We start from the raw sequence: 18,070 nt of genomic DNA on the forward strand, positions 1-18,070 counted from the left end.
CCCCCCCCCCCCCAGCTCTGGCTCAGATCTGGATGTGACCTTTGTCCTACAAGCCTCTGGCCCCCTCCCTCCACACACCCCCCCCAGCTGCGGAACACTCTGTAACTGTGGCACAGAGCCAATTTATGTCTTCTCTGCCAGTCCCTGAGACAACCGTCTGACCCTGCATGGGAACGGAGCTATTTGGTTCTGAATTTTTTTCCCCTGAGTCCTGAAAAATAGGAGACACTTCATCAGGTGGCATCTTCCTTCAGAGGGTTTTACAGAATCTCTTGGGGGGAGAGAAGCCAGGAGATCTTTTGAAAGTGATCGTATTGAGCCTTCACTGTGGGCTTGTTCCAGAAGACATTTCACGAACACCCCATGACCTGCTCGGGGTTAATTTTCCGCACGTGTCAGGAGGGCCAAAATGACTTTGTATTGCTGACGGCAGCTTGGACTTTAAATGACCCGTGGTTTAGACGTCTAGGGATTTTGAAATAAAGTGAGGAATGGGATTAAAAAAAGGAGACAGAACTTTCCCCACTCTGCCTGGCTTATGCCTCCCCTTCAGAGCCTTGGAAGTGGAGTGCCCTGGGGATATTTTTAAACAGCAGGAGTTAGTTCATCTGAAAGTGACATTTATAGTCACCACAGTGAGCAGCTGGCTAGCTGACATTCAGGTCCTCAGCAAAAAGGGAACCCAGAAAACTCAGTCTGGATGCCCAGTTGAAAGGACATGGGGAAAGGAAAGAGGCAGAGAGAAGTGGTAAGTGAGCTCTCCTCTCCCTGGGGTCATTGGCCACACAGCCAGTGTCCAGGTGGACAGGAATTTAACGCGTAGCGAGGGCAGCCTGCGGACAGAAGCATGGCTGACTGTGCGAAGCTGGTGGAAAGGGCTGGAAATGCAATGGAGATGAAGGGCCTTTCTTTGCTTCTATAAATGGTTGTGTTGCTGGGGATCCCTGTGCAAACTTTTATCAGAGTTTAGGTTTACCTAAAAGGCAAGGGGGGAGATTTTTTTTTTTTTTTTTTTTAAGATAGTGGAGTACAGTTTATTACACCGGTGGGCCCAAGGCAGAGTCTCCTCTTAGCCAAGGACCAAGGGGGGAGATTTTTGACTCCCAAAGCTTCTGTCTTCAGGAAGAGAATTCTGTTTCCTATAGCTGTCTGATCTCTCAAACTTACTCTTTTTTTTTTTTTTTTTTTAAACGCAGACTCTTAAGAGTCAAGCATTTCTGGTGTCCTCTGTGGCTAGAAAGACATGATTTTGTTGCAGTTTTAAAAAGTGTCGTACCAAGGAAGTCTTGAATCAGCACGTAGTAAAATAGGGCGCCTCCTTGAACCATCCTTTGGTCTGTCTCGCCTCCTTCCAGGGAGCCTTACCTTTAACAATGCACGTGTGTGCATGCTCAGTTGCTTCCGGGTCCGACTCTTTGTGACCCCATGGACCCCATGACCCCGCCAGGCTCCTCTGTCCATGGGATTCTCCAGGCAAGAATACTGGAGTGTGTTGCCATGCCCACTCAGGGGATCTTCCCGACCCAGGGATCGAACCTGAGTCTCTTAGGTCCCCTTCTTAGGCAGGCAGGTTCTTTGCCACTAGTGCCCCCTGGGAAGCCCGTTTACAATGCACAGTTTAGGATAAAACTTCCCAGACCTCACATCCTTCAGACTTTTTGTTCTGAACGTGTACTGTGTTCTTGATCCTGTCTCACGTCAGCCATTGCTGTTATTTTGACACGCACAGGCGCGACTGAGGGGGAGTTCCCAGGAAGCAGGTCTTTTTCAATTTAAAAACTGGAAGGTATAGACATTGTTTTCTAAATAATTTTTGCTTCTAACAGTGTCTTGGGACATCTTTGCCAAGATGTGATTTCTTTACTGACCTCTCCAGGTTTTAAATGGAAAGACCCAGCCCATCCTAAGTCAGGTGATCAGAGTTGCAAGCATCCCCGTATTGTGACTTTATTTGAAGAACTCTGGGAAGGTGTTTTGTGTTCATGCAAAAGAGTTTTATGTGCCCCTGCTTGGGTGTTGTGTGAACTCCCTCAGCCTCTTGTTACCTTCAGATCTGAGATAGAAATTAGAGTATGACTTTATACCAGATACTTGATCTTTATGGGAAAATAAACACTTTAATTAGCCAATGCAGGAGACCCAGGTTTGATCCCTGGGTCAGGAAGATACCCTGGAGAAGGAAATGGCAACCCATTCCAGTATTCTTTCTTTTTAAATTATGCTTGTTTGTTTTAATTGATTGATGATTGCTTCACAATATTGGTTTGATTTCTATCATACACCAGCATGAATTAGCCATAGGTGTACATAGGTCTCCTCTGTCTGGGACCTTCCTCCTACCGCCCCACCCTTCCCCACCCCTCTGGTTTCTTACAAAGTCCTGGTTTGAGTTCCCTGAGTCGTATAGCAAATTTCCATTGGCTGTCTATTTTACATATGGTAGTGTATATGCTTCCGTGCTCCCCTCTGCATTCATCTCACCCTCTCCTTCCTCTCCCCTGCCCTTGTCCATAAGCCTGTCTTCTATGTCTATATCTCATTGCTGTCCTACAACTAGATTCATTAGTACTATCTTTCTAGATTCCCTGTATGTATATGTTAATATACCTGTTTCTATTTTTCTCTTTCTGACTTACTTCACTCTGTATAATAGGCACTAGATTCATCCACCTCATTAGAGCTGTTGTTATTTCTTGGCTGTTGTTCTTAGTTGAAGAATAACGGAGAGCAGAATCTGTTCCCAGAGGTGGAGGCTGCAGTCCTCTCGCTGCTCCTCTGGGGGTAAGGAAGCGTGGACAGAGTACAGGCCCTCAGCCACAGTCGCAGGGAAAGGTGAGGTTTGGGGATTACACAGCTGGTGTGATTTCTCAAGTCTCCCCATTTGTGGGGAGCTATAGCTAAATATCTTCTTCAGATGCAAACATGCTAAAGAAAACAAATGATTATCCCTCCACAATAGTACTGTTCTGCTAGTCACTGCTCCCAGTTTAGTAACTTTGGCCGAGTCCCCATCTTCAGCCAGTAGGGTTAGAAACTTGCCATCCCACAGGTGTCGAGGGCAAATTCTCTTTGAGATTTCCTGCCCCCTTGGCAGCCTGGTGAACTCCTATTCTGCTTTCAGAGGCCCAGAGCTGATGTCGCCTCTTTAATTTTTCTCCTGTCCATCTCCACACCTGGAAGGCATTCTTTCTGAACTGCCTTCCAGAGACTTCCTTGGTGGTCCAGTGGTTGAGTCTGCCTTCCAGTGCAGAGAGCATGAGTTCCATCCCTGATTAGGGAACTAAGATACCATATGCCACACAGTGTGGCCGGAAAAAAAAAAAAAAGAGAGAGAGAGAAAGAAAATGAACTACCTCCCAGATGTGACTTTTCCTGATTCTGGGATTCTAGTGGCTAAATCTTGATTTTAAAAGGTTATTTTTCCCTTTGGGTAGAACTCTCCCATCTCTCCCAAAACCCTTCCCAGGAGAAGGACCCCCAAGGCTAAAGAAGTCATTTTGTTATTTATTTCTTGTTGCATTTTAGTTCCTTAAAGTTGCATTTAGTTTCTTTAGCAGAGATTTAAAAACAAACCCACAGCTCTAAGAACCCAAGCAGTGCCCCTAACAGTCACTTCTCAGGTCTGGGTATTTAGGACCTTTCCTGGGGCTTATGGAGGGAAATTATGCACAGACAGCAGGAGGGTATGAAGATCAGGAGGGTATGAAGATAAGGAGCGTGGGCTTCAAAGCATGGCCACCTGGGTCCAAGCAGTGTGAACCTCGGAAGTGGTGGAGCCCACAGAAGGTGAGGAAGAAGTGGTACCTTTGTAGAGGGCTTCAGGGAGCCCCTCTTGATGAGATCACGTGTGTGAAAGTCTCAGCACAGTGGCTGCACGCTCAGAAAATGCTGCTGGCAGGAGGACACGCCCCTCTGTCCCATACCATTGTCTCTGGGACTTCCCTGCCCATCCAGTGGTCAAGATTCTGTGCTGCCCATGCAGGGGGCGTGAGTTTGATCCCTGATCAGGGAACTAAGGTCCCACAGCCACGAAAAAAAAAAAAAAAACAACCAAAATAAATAAATTAAGAACCTCATCTCTCGGAATAACATAAAAAGTCATACATGTACACACACACACAGAGTTCTCAGGACCATCTCCATTGGATCAGGAACAGACAGAATTTAATTAACAGAAGTGAATTCAGCCTGAATTAACATCTGCTGCAGCCCCACAGATGGCCTCCTCGTTCGAAGAAACCTCCCGTCCCACAGGCCTGCAAAGCTGAAGGGAGTCCAGGGATGGTCTCTCTGTGAGGGTCTTCCTGTCCCAGCTGGGCACCTGAGCAGCATCAGACTGGGGCCGCCACCCATGTAGAAACTCCCAGTCTGTTTCTGTCCCTTGGTGGAGGAGAATCCCTGCTCGCTGTCACCAGCCATGTTCTTTCCATTTTGGTTCAGCAAGAAGGGGAGGGTGGTGTTTGACAGGTCTGACAGGTCTCAGTTGATCCTACCAGTAATCCTATGATGTGGGTGAGCCTGGGGCTTTTCCCTCCTTTCCTTGATGGGGAAACAGATTCAGAGAAGGGACAGGATTCATCAGAGACAACCCTCTGTGGGTGGCAGAGTGTCACCGGGCGGTGGTCCATCCTGCCTGAGGCTCTCCACTTGGATGAACTGTGCTCGGCGCCCTGCCTAAGTGACCGCTCTGGACTCTCGACACTTCTGTCTGGGAGCCCTGCCCTTACACTGTTTTGCCGATGAGCACGCTGAAGCTCCTTTGCCCAGAGCTTACCCCGTGTGAGGTGAGAATCCACATCAGTGTCCAGGGCACCCACGAAGGTACCCGAGGACAGTGGGTCTTTACAGTGACTATTGTCCCACACTGGCCTGGAGCGGGGGGTCTTGGTGCCACTCATGGCAGTGTCGTTAATTTCACATGTGACCTCTGGCCTGTGCTCACCTACCAAGCAAGAACACGACCTGCCAAGTGTCCTCCTCTCAGACTGGCAGGTGGGAACCTGAGTGGCTTATGGGGAAACACAGGGTGATCTGTGACACCCCAAACCTAAGGGCTGGAGTGCAGGTTGAATTATCTACTGGCAGGTTTGACTGCCTTGGCGGCCTGGCATAGCTTCCTCTATCACTGTAATGATCTCTGAATTTGCAAAAGGATGTTGCACCATCGCCTACTAGCCTGAGGGGCCTTGGACTTCATCCTGATGCTTTTGCTTCTGTTTCCATCAAGCTCACCTTGGCCAAACCCAGGTTGTGCTGGGACGGATGCCCCCCTCCTACCAGGTGTCTGACAGATGAACACATGGAAGCAAGAAGCTGGCATGATTATTGGAGTGTTTTCTCTTTAATTTTGGCTGCACTGGGTCTTCCTTGTGGCTCTCGGGCTTTCTCTAGTTGCAGTGTGCAAGCTTAGTTGCCCCTTGGTATATGCGATCTAAGTTCCCTGACCAGGGAGGGAACCTGTGTCCCCTGCATTGGTAGGTGGATTCTTAACCACTGGACCACCAGGGAAGTCCCTACAGGAGTACTTAAAACTCTAAAGACTTGGAGTTGGGCGAGAGGGTGGGCGATTGCATGAGCAGTGAAGCAGGCTCTAAATCTAGGGTGGTGGCAAGCTGGAGGGAGGTGGCCCTGTGGGCTGTAGAGCCCCCAAGAGCACAGAGAGCTTGTTAAGTACTCAAGTTTGAACCTGCAGGAGGGAGAAGGGCCAGGACCTTGGCAAATGGCTTATATTTACAGATGGCAAATAAGGGCACCTAACTTGGGAGAAAGCTCACTCGTGTCTAGCATGGGCTGATCCAAACTCCTCCCTGCCCCTGGCCTGATGCATGACACCAGGCTCCTGCCGAAACGGGACACTCCACGGCCCGCTAGACTTAGTCACCCCATGGGTGCCTGTTGGACCACATGAGAATGGAGCCGGCGGCCTGGCAACGGGGGTAAGTGGCAGTGAGTGCTAGGGAGTTCATCTCGGTGGGAGGGCAATGCATGGCTGGTTTAACACTGACTTGCTGCCCTTCTCTGCCCCTCGAAGGCCCAGCCAGGTATGGTTGGGCGTCCTGCGGCAGGGGACGCGGGGGAGAGCTGGAAAACAAACCCCAGACCCGTCTCCCTCTCCAGCCCCGTCTGGGTGCCAGCCTGCACCTGTTGGAAGTGAGCGGTTTCCTGCCTGCGTTACGGTCAAGGCCACGATTGTCCTGGCACCAAGCAACTGTTGCTTGTGTTCAGTTTGCAAGAAACAAAAATAGCTTCGGCCCTCGCTGGGTTTTCAGGTCAGCTGGGTTGCTTCAGTGAAGGGCAGCAGCTCACCGTGGCCTGTCTGCCAGGGTTCATGGGAAGGACATCGCTGGCCTTGCGTGCCCGTGGGTCTGAGCCACATGCTCAGTGCTCCTTCTAGACGGCTGTGCACACCTGGGTCCACCCTCTAGGTTCATGGCTGGGGATCTGACTTTAGGATCGTATCCAGGTGTTCAGGGGAACACCCTCCACTTTATGGGGTTTACTTATATCCAGTTTTGATGGTGGTGCAGTGGGAAAGGTACCGGCATGGGGCCTGGGTATAAGCAGAGTCAAGGAATTGAACTCTGAGCCACAGTTTACTGGCTTGTAAGATGGGACTGAAATAGAGACCGTAGCAGTTGTACGGGACACCAGGTTGTCCTGAGGATTGGAAACTTGAAGGCACTGTACATGCTTGATGGCTCCTTGATGCCTCTGATAGCATTTGCACAAATGCTATCTAGGTTATTCAAAGAGCAACGGTGAGGCCTGTAAATGGGGCAAGAATTGGTATCCCCATTTTACAGATGAGAAAACTGAGGCTCAGAGGAGCTTTCTCAGAGAGTTCTGTGTGTGTCTCTATGTACTTGTGAAAAGTGCTCAAATGGTGGCTTGTGGACCATCCCCTTCCCCCCAGTCATCACACTGGCAAGAGTAGGGAACACGGGGATTTCCCAGTTGGTCCAGGGGCTAAGACTCTGTACTTCTAATGCAGGGGGTTGGGGTTCGATCCCTGGTCAGGGAACTAGATCCCACATGCTGCAACTAAAAGTTCACATGCTGCATGTAAAGATCCCACACGCCACAACGGAAAGGTCCCTTGTGCCGCAGCTAAGACCCAGTGCAGCCAAATTTAAAAAACAAACAAACAAGCAAAAGAATATAGGGAAAGACTCTGAGGTTTTTTGTGCAGGTAGCCTCTGCAAGGTAGGTTTGGGATGTTAGGTCCACTGGCCCCTATCAAAATAACAGCAGATCTTAAAGTGAGAAAGGAGGCCAAAGTGGGGAGAATTGCTGATCCCTTCCGTTCATTATGGTGCCCAGTTTAGAGCCTGGCAGCTTTACCCACCACTCCTCAATTGCTTACCGTGCATGTTTCTCGCCATCTTGCCCGCCTGCCCATCCACTTGACCCCACTCCACGCACCACCTCTCGTCCTTCTACCTGCAGCCCCCATCTGCCATCCATTCACCCAACCAGCAAGTTATCAGGGTGCTCGTGTCATGTAAAACCAGAGAGTGACTGGTTTGCCAATGGGAATCAATGTGAAGACTGCACCCTCAGGGTTCTGAAACCTCGAACCATTACAGCATGTTTTTGCTCTTTTATTTTCTCAGCAATAATGCAAGTGTTTTTCTATTTATAGTAGTGGGCAGCTCAACATTTCCATGTAATATCTTAAAATTTCTTATTTCTCAGAATCTCCAACGTGTACATTTATTTTTAAAAAATATTTATGTATTCAGCTGTACTGGGTCTTTGTAGTTGCGGCACATGCACTTTTAGTTGTGGCAGTTGTTCCCTGACCAGGGATAGAACCCCGGCCTCCTGCATGGGGAGCATGGAGTCTTAACCACTGGATTCCCAGGGAAGTCCCAACAGTGTGTACATTTAAAGTGTACCTAAAATCAGCCGCGTTTGTACAAAGTCTTCTGCTTGGCACTCTTCTTTAGAACTGCCATGGAGACACCAACTGGTGTTCCTGAATGCAGCTTCAGAAATGACATCCGAAAATAAAAATTGCAACCTGCTTCAAGCCATCTCTCCCAAACCCATATGGTGAAGAGACTCTTGCCTTTTCCTTCTCCAGGGGATCTTCCCCAAAGTGAGGTGAAGTGAAGTGAAGTGAAGTGAAGTGAAGTAAGTTGCTCAGGCGTGTCTGACTCTTTGTGGCTTCGTAGACTATACAGTCCATGGAATTCTACAGGCCAGAATACTGGAGTGGGTAGCTTTTCCCTTGTCCAGGGGATCTTCCCAAGCCAGGGATCGAACCCAGGTCTCCCACAGGGCAGGCATATTCTTTATCACCTGAGCCACCAGGGAAGCCCGAATGGTCTTAATACCTTTGTCAAATATCAGCTGGTCATAGATGTATGGGTTTACTTTTGGACCCTCAATTCTATTCCATTTGTCTATATGTCTCTTTATTCTCATACCACACTAGTTTTGTAGTAGGTTTCAAAATTGACAAGTGTGAGTCCTCCAACTTTGTTTTGCTTTTTTAAGATTGTTTTGGCTCTTTGGGGCCCCTTGCCATTCCATATGAATCTGCAGATTGCTTTGGGTAGTGTGATCATCTTAACAAAAGTAAGTCTTCCAGCCCATGAGCATGGGATGTCTTGCCATTTATCTGGGTCTTCTTTAATTTCTTTCAGCAATGTCTCTAGTTTTCAGTCTATAGGTCTTTCACCATTGTGATTAAATTTATTCCTAGGTATTTTAATTCTTTGGAATGTGATTTTGTAAATGGAATTATTTTCTTAATTCCCTTTTCAGATTGTTAATTGTTGGTGTATAGAAACAAAACTGATTTTTGTCTATTGATCTTATATCCAACAATCACTTAATTTACTACCTTTATTAGCATTTCTTGGTAGTTCTTCAGGATTTTCTGTACATAGGCTCATGTCATCTGTGGACAGAGGTGATTTTATGTCTTCCTTCTCAATTTGGATGCCTTTTATTTCTTTGTCCTCTTCAGTTGCTCTGGTTAGAACTTTCAGTAGGATGTTGAACAGCAGTGGTGAAAGTGAGCATCCTTGTCTTGTTCCAGATCTTAGGGGAAAGCTTACCATCTTTCAACACTGAATATATATTTGTTGTACTTTTTTTCATCAGTGTGCCTTACTCTGTTGAGGTTCTTTTCTATTCCTGCTTTTCTGAATGTTGTCATCATTAGAAGGTATTGGATCTTTTTTTTTTTTTTTTGGCCATGCCATTTGGCTTCTGGGATCTTAGTTCCCCCAACCAGGGACTGAACCTGGGCCCTTGGAAGTGAAAGCTGGAAGTTCTAACCACCAGGAATTCCCAACGGTGTTGGATTTTTCTGTGTTCATTGAGATGATCATTTTTTTCCTCTTTGTTCTATTAAAGTGGTTTGTTACATTGATTAACATTGAACAACCCTTAACTGATTTTTCTTTAAAAGAAAACTTGAGCACATGAAAAGAAAAACATTTCCTGACCCTGTGTGTTACCTAGAAAATAACCCAAACCACATTTTAGCAAGTCCTGATGATTCTAGAAGCCAACAATCCCTTTCATCTGTAAATTGGAATATAATAAAGTCTTTAAAAAAATATTGATTTATTCATTTTTGGCCATGCTGGGTCTTTGTTGCTGCTTGAGGGTTTTCTCTAGTTGCCCGACCAGGGGGCTATTCTCTAATTGCAGTGCTCTGGGCTTCTCACTGCAGTGGCTTCCCTTGTTGTGGAACATGGGTTCTAGGCACATGGACTTCAGTAGTTGTGTGCAAGGGGTCCATTGCTCCTCGGCATGTGGGATCTTCGCGGATTGGGGACGGAATCTGTGTCTCCTGCATGAGGTGGATTCTTTACCACTGAGCCACCAGGGAAGCCCCTGAAATCTTTTTTGCCTTTTTAAGTGCTTATCTATTAAACGTTTGTTAGATCTTAGTTCCAGCACGTGGGTTTTTACCTAGTTGTGGCTTGTGGGCTTGGGTAGTTGTGATGTGCATGCTTAGTCGCCCACATGCTTAGAGGTGTTGGGAGTTTAGTGTCTCAACCAGGGACTGAACCTGTGTCCCCTACACTGGAAGGCACGTTCTTAAGTACTGGACCACCAAGGAAGTCCCCCCCCCCCGCCCCCCGCTTTTCTTTCCCCCCTTTTTTTTAAAAGAAGAAAAGTTTTATTGAGGTATAATTCATATACCATATGACTCACTCATGTAAAGTGCACAATTCTGCAGTTTTTAGTCTATTCACAGAGTTGTGAAACCATCACCACAATCAGTTTTGGAACATTTTCATCACTCCAATCAGAAACCCTGTACCCATTAACCTTCATCCCCACCCCATTAGCCCCAGGCAACTACTAATCTTTCCATATCTATCAGTTCTGCCTAATTCAAATGTATTGCCTACGTAATATGGAATCATACAATATGTGGTCTGTCGGAACTGGTTTTTTCACTTAGCATGAAGTTCATTCCTTTTAGTGGCTGAACAATATTCCATTGTATGGACAGACCACATCTTGTCTGTGCTTTTATCAGTGGGCACTTGGGATGTTTCAGCTTTGGGGATGTTATAAATAATGGTGCTATGAGTGAAAAGTGAAAGTGTTACTCCCTCAGCTGTGTTGACTCTTTGTGACACCATGGATTTTAGCCTGCCAGGCTCCTCTGTCCGTGGGATTCTCCAGGCAAGAATACTGGAGTGGGTTGCCATCCCCTTCTCCAGGGGATCTTCCTGACTCAGGGATTGAACCCAGGTCTCTTGCATTGCAGGCAGATTCTTTACCAGTTGAGCCACTAGAGAAGCCCAGTGATGCTGTAACAGTCTTTTAATGTACCTAATCTCGTTGAGTTCTCTCTCACATGCATGTTCATGCTTTATGGTAAGCATAAACTTCTCTAAATTAGAAGTTAAGAAACATGCCGCAGACCCCAGAGCTCATGATGGGCAGAGCTGGGGGAGGGGAGCCCCTTCTCTGCTCCCTGTCTAGTGCTTCTCCTTTCTAGCTCTCTCTGCCGAATATACAGCACCCCAACTGGCTTTTGCCACCAGCTCTTTTAAGAAGCCAGGTAACACGATTACATAGATCCTAAAATGGCTCTCTTGTTCTCCTTACAGATTTTCTGAGTGATTCTGCTTCTTTTCCTATCTTGTCTGATTTTCTCCTGCCTGACCCTTTCCTGATTAAAAAGCTGGGGGAAAATGTCAGACTCCAAGCAAGTCACCAAGAGTAAACGGAAAGTGAGCTTCACCCCCAGTCAGGAGCCGATTCCAGCCTCAGTCAGCTCCCAGGAGCCACCACAGGAAGACTGCAACAGCAATCCTTTGCCAGAGACCCCAGGCCAGGCTGAGCCGGCCTCCCACAAAGGACCCCAAGACACCTGCCAGCAGAGAACCTCCCAATCACCCCCGCCGCAGAATCCCCAAGGAAACCCCCTCTCGTCTGAATACGCCTCCCCAGCATGCCAAGCCAACGGGTCAAGGACCGAAGGCCTGGAGATCCCAAATACCAATGACCTGTCCACTCCAGCCAGGCCCCATGGCCAGCGAGCCAGAACCCTCTCCAGAGAAGACAGGAAGCAGGCACACATCAAGAGACAGCTGATGACCAACTTCATCCTGGGATCCTTCGACGACAACTCCTCCGATGAGGACGCCGCTGCTGGCTTGTTCCGGCAATCTTCTCGGAAGGGCAGCCGGGCCAGCCTGGGGACCCTGTGCCTGGAGACTGCTCAGGCCGCAGGCGAGGCTGAGACCTCCACCTCCGTCATAAGGTAACACACACCCTGTCCTTGTAACCAGGAGGTGCAGTGTTGGGGTGGGGTCTACACCCTTCCCTGCCCAGCTAAGCAACCGGCGATGCCAGTGCTTTGAGGGTGGCTATGTGGCAAGCGGGAGACATGAGCCTTCCTTCCCTCCTCTCAAAATCATTCGTTGAGTATGTCCTGTGAGTACAGGGCTCCAGGCCAGGACACTGGCTTTCCAGAAGACTCTGGTCTAGTTGGGGCAGGTGACCTTGTATGGAACAACTAGTTATAATCTGTCACGTGAGTGTACGCTCCTCGGTTCTTTGTCTCATCACAACAAAAATTTGGAGTGACGGACATTGAAGTCCCCTCGGCGGGTCGCAGCTCTCGGAGAGCAGACCGTGTTATAGCTCTTAAATAAATCAGTGTTACAGCTCTATTTATTTAGATAATAGCAGGAAAATCCATCTTCGAGGCATGAGGGCACGTCGATCCAAAGACGCCAAGAGAAGATCGCCCCATCGCGCGGGAGAGAGAGAGAGAGAGGACTTTGGCTCCTCTTTTTACATATTTCTCTGTCTCTGGGCCTGTCTTATGTAAATTGGGCCAGCCAGGAATGTTGTTTGTTTTATCTGAGGTTCTCACTCAGGTCCTCAGACTTTCCTTTGTTCTATTTTCACGGGCTTTCCCTTCCAGGTCTTTTAGCCACCGCCATTCTGGACTCTTTTTCCCCTATTCTAACTACCTAACTTTCCCCCCTCAAGAGATGGGAGGCCCAATTCTTTGGGAATAGGGGCGTCGAGGTCTCTCTGGCTACTTCCTGCTGAACTGGGATGGCGAGGGGCATTAGGCCTCCCCCTCTTGCTAGTCTCAGGCCTCAGAGTCCTTATAACGGTGTCCATCTAAGGGTGACTGATATTTTCTGTGGTTGGCTGTAGTTTTATATCTTTGTTGAACTGGTGCTGCATGTCGTAGCTTGACCTGGGCAGAGACGAGACAGGTTACACAATTGACAGTACATGGAACAATCATAAGCAGCATCAGTATGGCATAACAAGGACTGCTAGGGGCATTAGCTAATTTTAAATTTACATCGCCAGGATGGCTCAAGCCCCTCCTTGTTCAGGGATCAGAAGGTTTATCTCCTGTCTGTTTTGGAGTACAATCTCTGCCAAGCTGTGTTGGCTCTTTAGAGCTGTCTTGAGAAGTCTTATCCCCAGAGATCAGATTTTGGGGTTGTTTATTAGAAGGGCAGTCACTTGTAGTTCTGAATAGGTATCTGAGATCTCCTAGGGGCTCACAGGTGTATTGAGTATCCTCTTCTGTTTTCTTCCATGGCTTGATTCGTGAGTAGTGAATCCAGGAGTCATGTCCTGGCACCGTGACCGCTGTGGGAGTAGAAAGTATTACAGGGGAGGGGCCCTTCCATGTGGGCTGGAGTTGAGCCTTTGGGGACCCATCTTTCCAGACTTTAATTAGGACTTGAGTCCCTGGAGCATACAGTGGTGACTCCTTAGAGTCTTTTGGGTCCTGGTTCATACCTCACAAGCGTATATCCTGTTGGAATTGCCCAATGGCCATGGTATAAGACTGGAGGGTCTGAACCTCTGGATCTAGGAAGAGGTCATTGACATAAACAAAAGGTCTCCCATATAGCATCTCATAAGGACTAAAACCAACCTGTTCCTTAGGGGCAATACGGGTACGGAGGAGAGCTATTGGTAAAGTCTCCTTCCATCCCAGGGAGGTCTCTTGGGTTATCTTTTTTATCGCTGATTTTAAGAATTGGTTGGCTCTTTCTACTTTTCCTGAAGACTGAGGCCTCCAGGCACAATGGTGTTCAAAGGGCAGCGTGCCTTTCAGCTGAATCCCCAGAGGTTTTTGTCCACGCTGAGAGCCTGTGAGCAGGCAGTGCAGTTCTGAGATTCTGTCCTGCATAGGGAAGAGAGGCGGGGAACCAAGAAATATTTTCGAATTAGCTCTTCCAGTTTATCATGGCCTAGGTGTGTTGCTTGGTGTGTTTCGCTTATCAGAGTGGTGCCAGCCCCTCCGGTACCAGTAATTTGCCACTTGGCAATCCCCACAATCCCTTTTCTAGCTTTGGCTAGTTGGTTTTGGGGTTCAGTGTATTTTGGGTAGTCTAGAGTTAGCTCAGGCAGCTCCGCCAATATGAGAGCTTTAATAGGGGCCTCACCTGTTACCCTCAAGCCCTCGACTGCTTGTTTAGCAGTCTTATCTGCCAGTCTGTTTCCCTGAGCCCAGGGGGTATCTTTTTGATGTCCTCGGCGGTGTATGACTACAACCCTTTCTGGTTTCCAGACAGCATCTAATAGGGTCAGAATTTCTTCCTTAATTTTGATAGTCTTTTCCATTAGCTGTCAAAAGGCTTCTCTCCTTATACAGAGCCCCGTGTCCACGCAGTGTGTCAAAAGCATACCTGGAGTCAGTGTAAATGTTTGTCTTCTTGCCTTTTGACAGCTGGAGGGCCTGGATGAGAGCATATAGTTTGACCCGTTGAGCAGACCAGTGTGATGGCAGAGAGCTAGCCTCAGGGATGGCTTCTTCCGTGACTCTGCATATCCCGACAGTCATTGTCCTCGTTTCACCAGGCTGGTGCCTTTGGTGTACAGGGCCAAATCTGGGTCCGGGATTGGCTGGTCTCTCAAGTCAGGTCTGATGGCATATCTCCTTGCAATTATGTGAGGGCCCACCTTCTCCCACAGGAAGGAGAGTGGCTGGATTCAAGGCCTGACAAGGCTCAATAGTAACATGGGGGTTCTCACATAACAGTCCCCGGTATTGAGTAGTCCGGGATGTCGACAGCCATTTGTGGGGGTCTCCTCACAGGAGGGTGTGTTGACCTCATGCGGGACTTTTATGATTAAATCTTGGCCCACAGTCAGCTTGGCTGCGTCCTGGATCAGTAAGGCAACCATAGTAACTGCCTGTAAGCATCCCAGCCACCCAGTGGCCACAGTGTCCAGCTGATTTGAGAGATAAGTCCCTGGTCTGTCCCAGGTCCCCATAGTCTGGGGACAACATCCCATAGCCACCTTGTCCTTTTCAGTCACATAAAGAGTAAATGGCTTAGCAAGGTCTGGCAGGCCCCAGGCAGGTGCTGAGGTCATTGTACTGGGGTTTGAGTTCTACCAGTGGGCCTTGTTTTGCAAGCCTGGAGGGGTTGTCTTCTGCCCGAAACTCAGAGAATATGTTGACTTAACTCTGTCTCTCCACTGTTTAGCCTGTCTGGTTTCCCTTCCGGGAGGTTGTGCAACCTCCATTCATCTTGAGGGGTTACCTAGAAGAAGAGTAAATAGGGGGTTGAGCCCACGAGAAGAGTGGGTCTTTCGTGGGGGGAAAGGTCACTTGTGCCCCCAATTTAGACAGCAAGTCTCTTTCCAGCAAAGGTACTGGCCATTTAGGGATGTATAGAAATTCATGAGTCACTTGGTGTCCCCCCATCTGACATTTCTGGGGTAGGCTTGAGACACAAAGGCTGCATTTATCACCATCTGAGACCCAGCAGCCTCTGGATCTATTGGCGAATAAAGTCCATAGGCGTGGCACAGTCTTTTGTAGAACTCAGAGGGTGACTGGCTTTCCCTTAAAATCACTTCGGAGGGTTCTGCCATCCTCATAGGCTTTCGGGCCCACCCCCCCCCCCGCCCCGAGGCCTTGTGAAATAGCTGCCCGGTGTCTCTCCAGGCGGCCCCTCCCTCGCTCTGTGCTACAGTGCCAACCGGGCTTCTCACCGGGGGTGGCGAGTTCTGCCATCGCTGCAGATTTGCAGGACCCCCAGGTGCCACTTCTCTTAGCCATTTTCTGGCCTCAGTGCTGAAGAGGGAGACTAGAAGTTGGATTATGTCATCCCATGTAGGACGGTGGGTTCGAAAAATAGTCTCCATTACCCTAATCTGGTAATAATAGGCTATGGAGGGCTGACGGTGGTGGCCATCTGTCCCCTGAACCAGAGGCTGCTGTAACTCTCTGAGGGGCATTTGTATCGGGGCCCTTTCCCCTGGCTCCTTGGCGGAGCGCAGCCTCTGTTTGGCTCTGGTGTCTCCTTTCCCCTTCCTGTCGGTACTCACCGGGAGAGGAGAGACGGGTATAGCTTGGGCGGTTCGGCTGGAGCCGGATCCAGGAAGTGTTGGACAGAGGCTTCTGCCACCGGGACCGGAGCCTGCCGAGGTGGCAGCTCTACGACCTCCGGGAGAGCTGGCGGAGGAGCAGCAGCTGATGCAGGACTTCATCTGGCCCTGGATCGGGCATTAAGGCGGCCTCCGGTCCTGGTGGAGCACTGGGCCGGCGGGCGCGTCATCATCCAGTATGGGGGAGGGGCAGGTCATCCTTGTCCAAATCCTGCCAGATCCCAGAGGGAGAAGGGGGATCGGCGTGTCTTCACCTGCCAGTCAGCATGGCAGAACCAGAACACCAGGTGGTCCAAGACTGTTTCTCCCTTAAAGTCTGTTCTGCCTTGGTGGGCTTGATCAGGTGAGGATGAAAACACAGACGGGTTAAATATCCCATGTCCCAGGCCGCCTCTGGAAAAGTGAATTCATACTCACTTATGTATCCCCCTCCTTCTAGCCTGACAATTCCGAGGGGGTCAAGAATTTCACGGCAGGCAGGACACCTCCTGGGGGAGGGCAGAATATGAGCATACAAGGACCAGTTTCCTATCCTAAAAATCCCCTGGTGATTGCTTGGTAATAATTTTCCCCGAGGCGGCGTGGATACACCTCCTAAATGACCTTCACAAATTTCCTTCCTAAGCCCTAACACGCTTGTCGACCTCTGTACCAAGCAATCGCTGCCACCAGCCTATTCCAGGCTCCTGTGGGTCCCTGCCCCTTCTAGTCCCTCCCAGGGGGGTGGTCAGGCCCCCTTTTCCACCCTGCTGGATGGGTTCCTCCTTACCAACAGAGGGAGCGCTCAGTTCCCCTGCTGCTGTCCACTACCTGCTAACGTGAAAGGTCCGGGCATTGAGAAGAAGAATCCTTCCAGAAGGGTGGGGCGCCTTCCACCCTCTAGAAGATTCAAGGCACAAGGCCTCGGAGTAGTCCCAAATGGGACTCATCTTCTCAAAGTGAGGAGTTTCCCGGCCAATGCACCAAATGTAGCCACATGTTCCGGGAAACAAACTCACTCAGAAGGACAAGGCAGATAGTCGAGTGAAGTTTATTACACCGGCGGGCCCAAGGTAGAGTCTTCTCTTAGCCAAGGACCCCAACCAGTTTTTGTGAAAACCTTATATACCATAAGTGCATAAGGGTCCCTGAAACTAGTCTGAACAAAGGAAAAAGAAAGATGCAATCAAAGTTAACTGGTGATTCATATGCCTTACACCTAGGTAGTTAACAGTGGACAATTATCAATAGGCCTGTGGTCATACCCCAAGAAGCATAAAATAATGTATGATTCTGTTTGGTTACGCAGATAATTAGGGTATTCTTTTAGCGATAGAGAGCCCTGGGGTTCTTCCATCTAGGGGGGGCCTGGTTTTCCAGTTGGTATGTCGTTTCCATAGATAGTGGGCATATAGCTCAAAGTCCACAGTCCAGCCCAAGATGGAGTCCTGCTTTCAAGATAGAGCCTGTTCTGTTTCCTCCTTCACCTTTAAGCAGATCATGTGTGTACCCTGTCAAAATGAGGGAGACCTGGATGAGGAGACAGGCTCTTCCAAAGGCACCATGTTCCTGGTGAGCTTAACTTTTAACCCTGGGTACTGGAAGTGAGAAAGAAAATATTCCCTAACTGATGACCTTTACGGGAAGGCAGTTTTGAGTTTCTGGAAGGGTTAAAGGAATGGCCAGACTTCAGAGCTGAGTTCCACTCTGGTTCTGCCACCCTCCACTGTATGACCTTGGACGTGGTGCATCATATACCCTGGCCCCAGTGCCGCATCTGTAAAATTAAATGGGATAATGTTTATAAAGTATGCAGTCTGGTACACAGTAGGTGCTTAGTAAGTAGATTCACCCCCAGTCCCTTTCCCACCAGCACCCACTTCATCCAGCACTCAAATTTACCCAGAACTTCCCTACTTCTACCTATAGTTTATGTAAATTACCCATTTATCCTTCATAAACACGGTACAATGCTGGCAACAGATCCCTATTTTACAGATGAGAAAACTGAGGTTCTGAGAGGTGAAATAAATACCACTCAGCGTTAAAAAACAATGAAACAGGGACTTCCCTGGCGGTCCAGTTGCTAAGACTCAGAGCTCTCAATGCAGGGGGTCTGGGTTTGATCCCTGGTCAGGGAACTAGATCACGAATGCCATAACTAAGATCCAATGCAGCAAAATAAAATAAATTAAAAAATAATTAAATAAGGCCATTTGCAGCA

At 48.6% G+C, this 18,070-nt stretch overlaps 1 protein-coding gene across 3 annotated transcripts in view; it reads left to right on the forward strand.

The window, feature by feature from the left end:
- The first annotated feature begins 543 nt into the window (after positions 1-543).
- ACACB (acetyl-CoA carboxylase beta) overlaps positions 544-18,070 on the forward strand; it is a 102,009-nt gene continuing 84,482 nt past the window's right edge. For all 3 annotated transcript variants that reach the window (XM_065904097.1, XM_065904098.1, XM_065904099.1), the window contains exons 1-2: positions 544-748; positions 11,091-11,746. In XM_065904097.1, coding sequence (XP_065760169.1) covers positions 11,175-11,746 — 572 coding nt within the window. In that variant the 5' untranslated portion in view covers positions 544-748; positions 11,091-11,174. The remainder of the gene's footprint in view (positions 749-11,090; positions 11,747-18,070) is intronic.

Source organism: Muntiacus reevesi, chromosome 13 (assembly GCF_963930625.1).
Source record: "Muntiacus reevesi chromosome 13, mMunRee1.1, whole genome shotgun sequence".
In the NCBI taxonomy this organism is placed as follows: domain Eukaryota; kingdom Metazoa; phylum Chordata; class Mammalia; order Artiodactyla; family Cervidae; genus Muntiacus; species Muntiacus reevesi.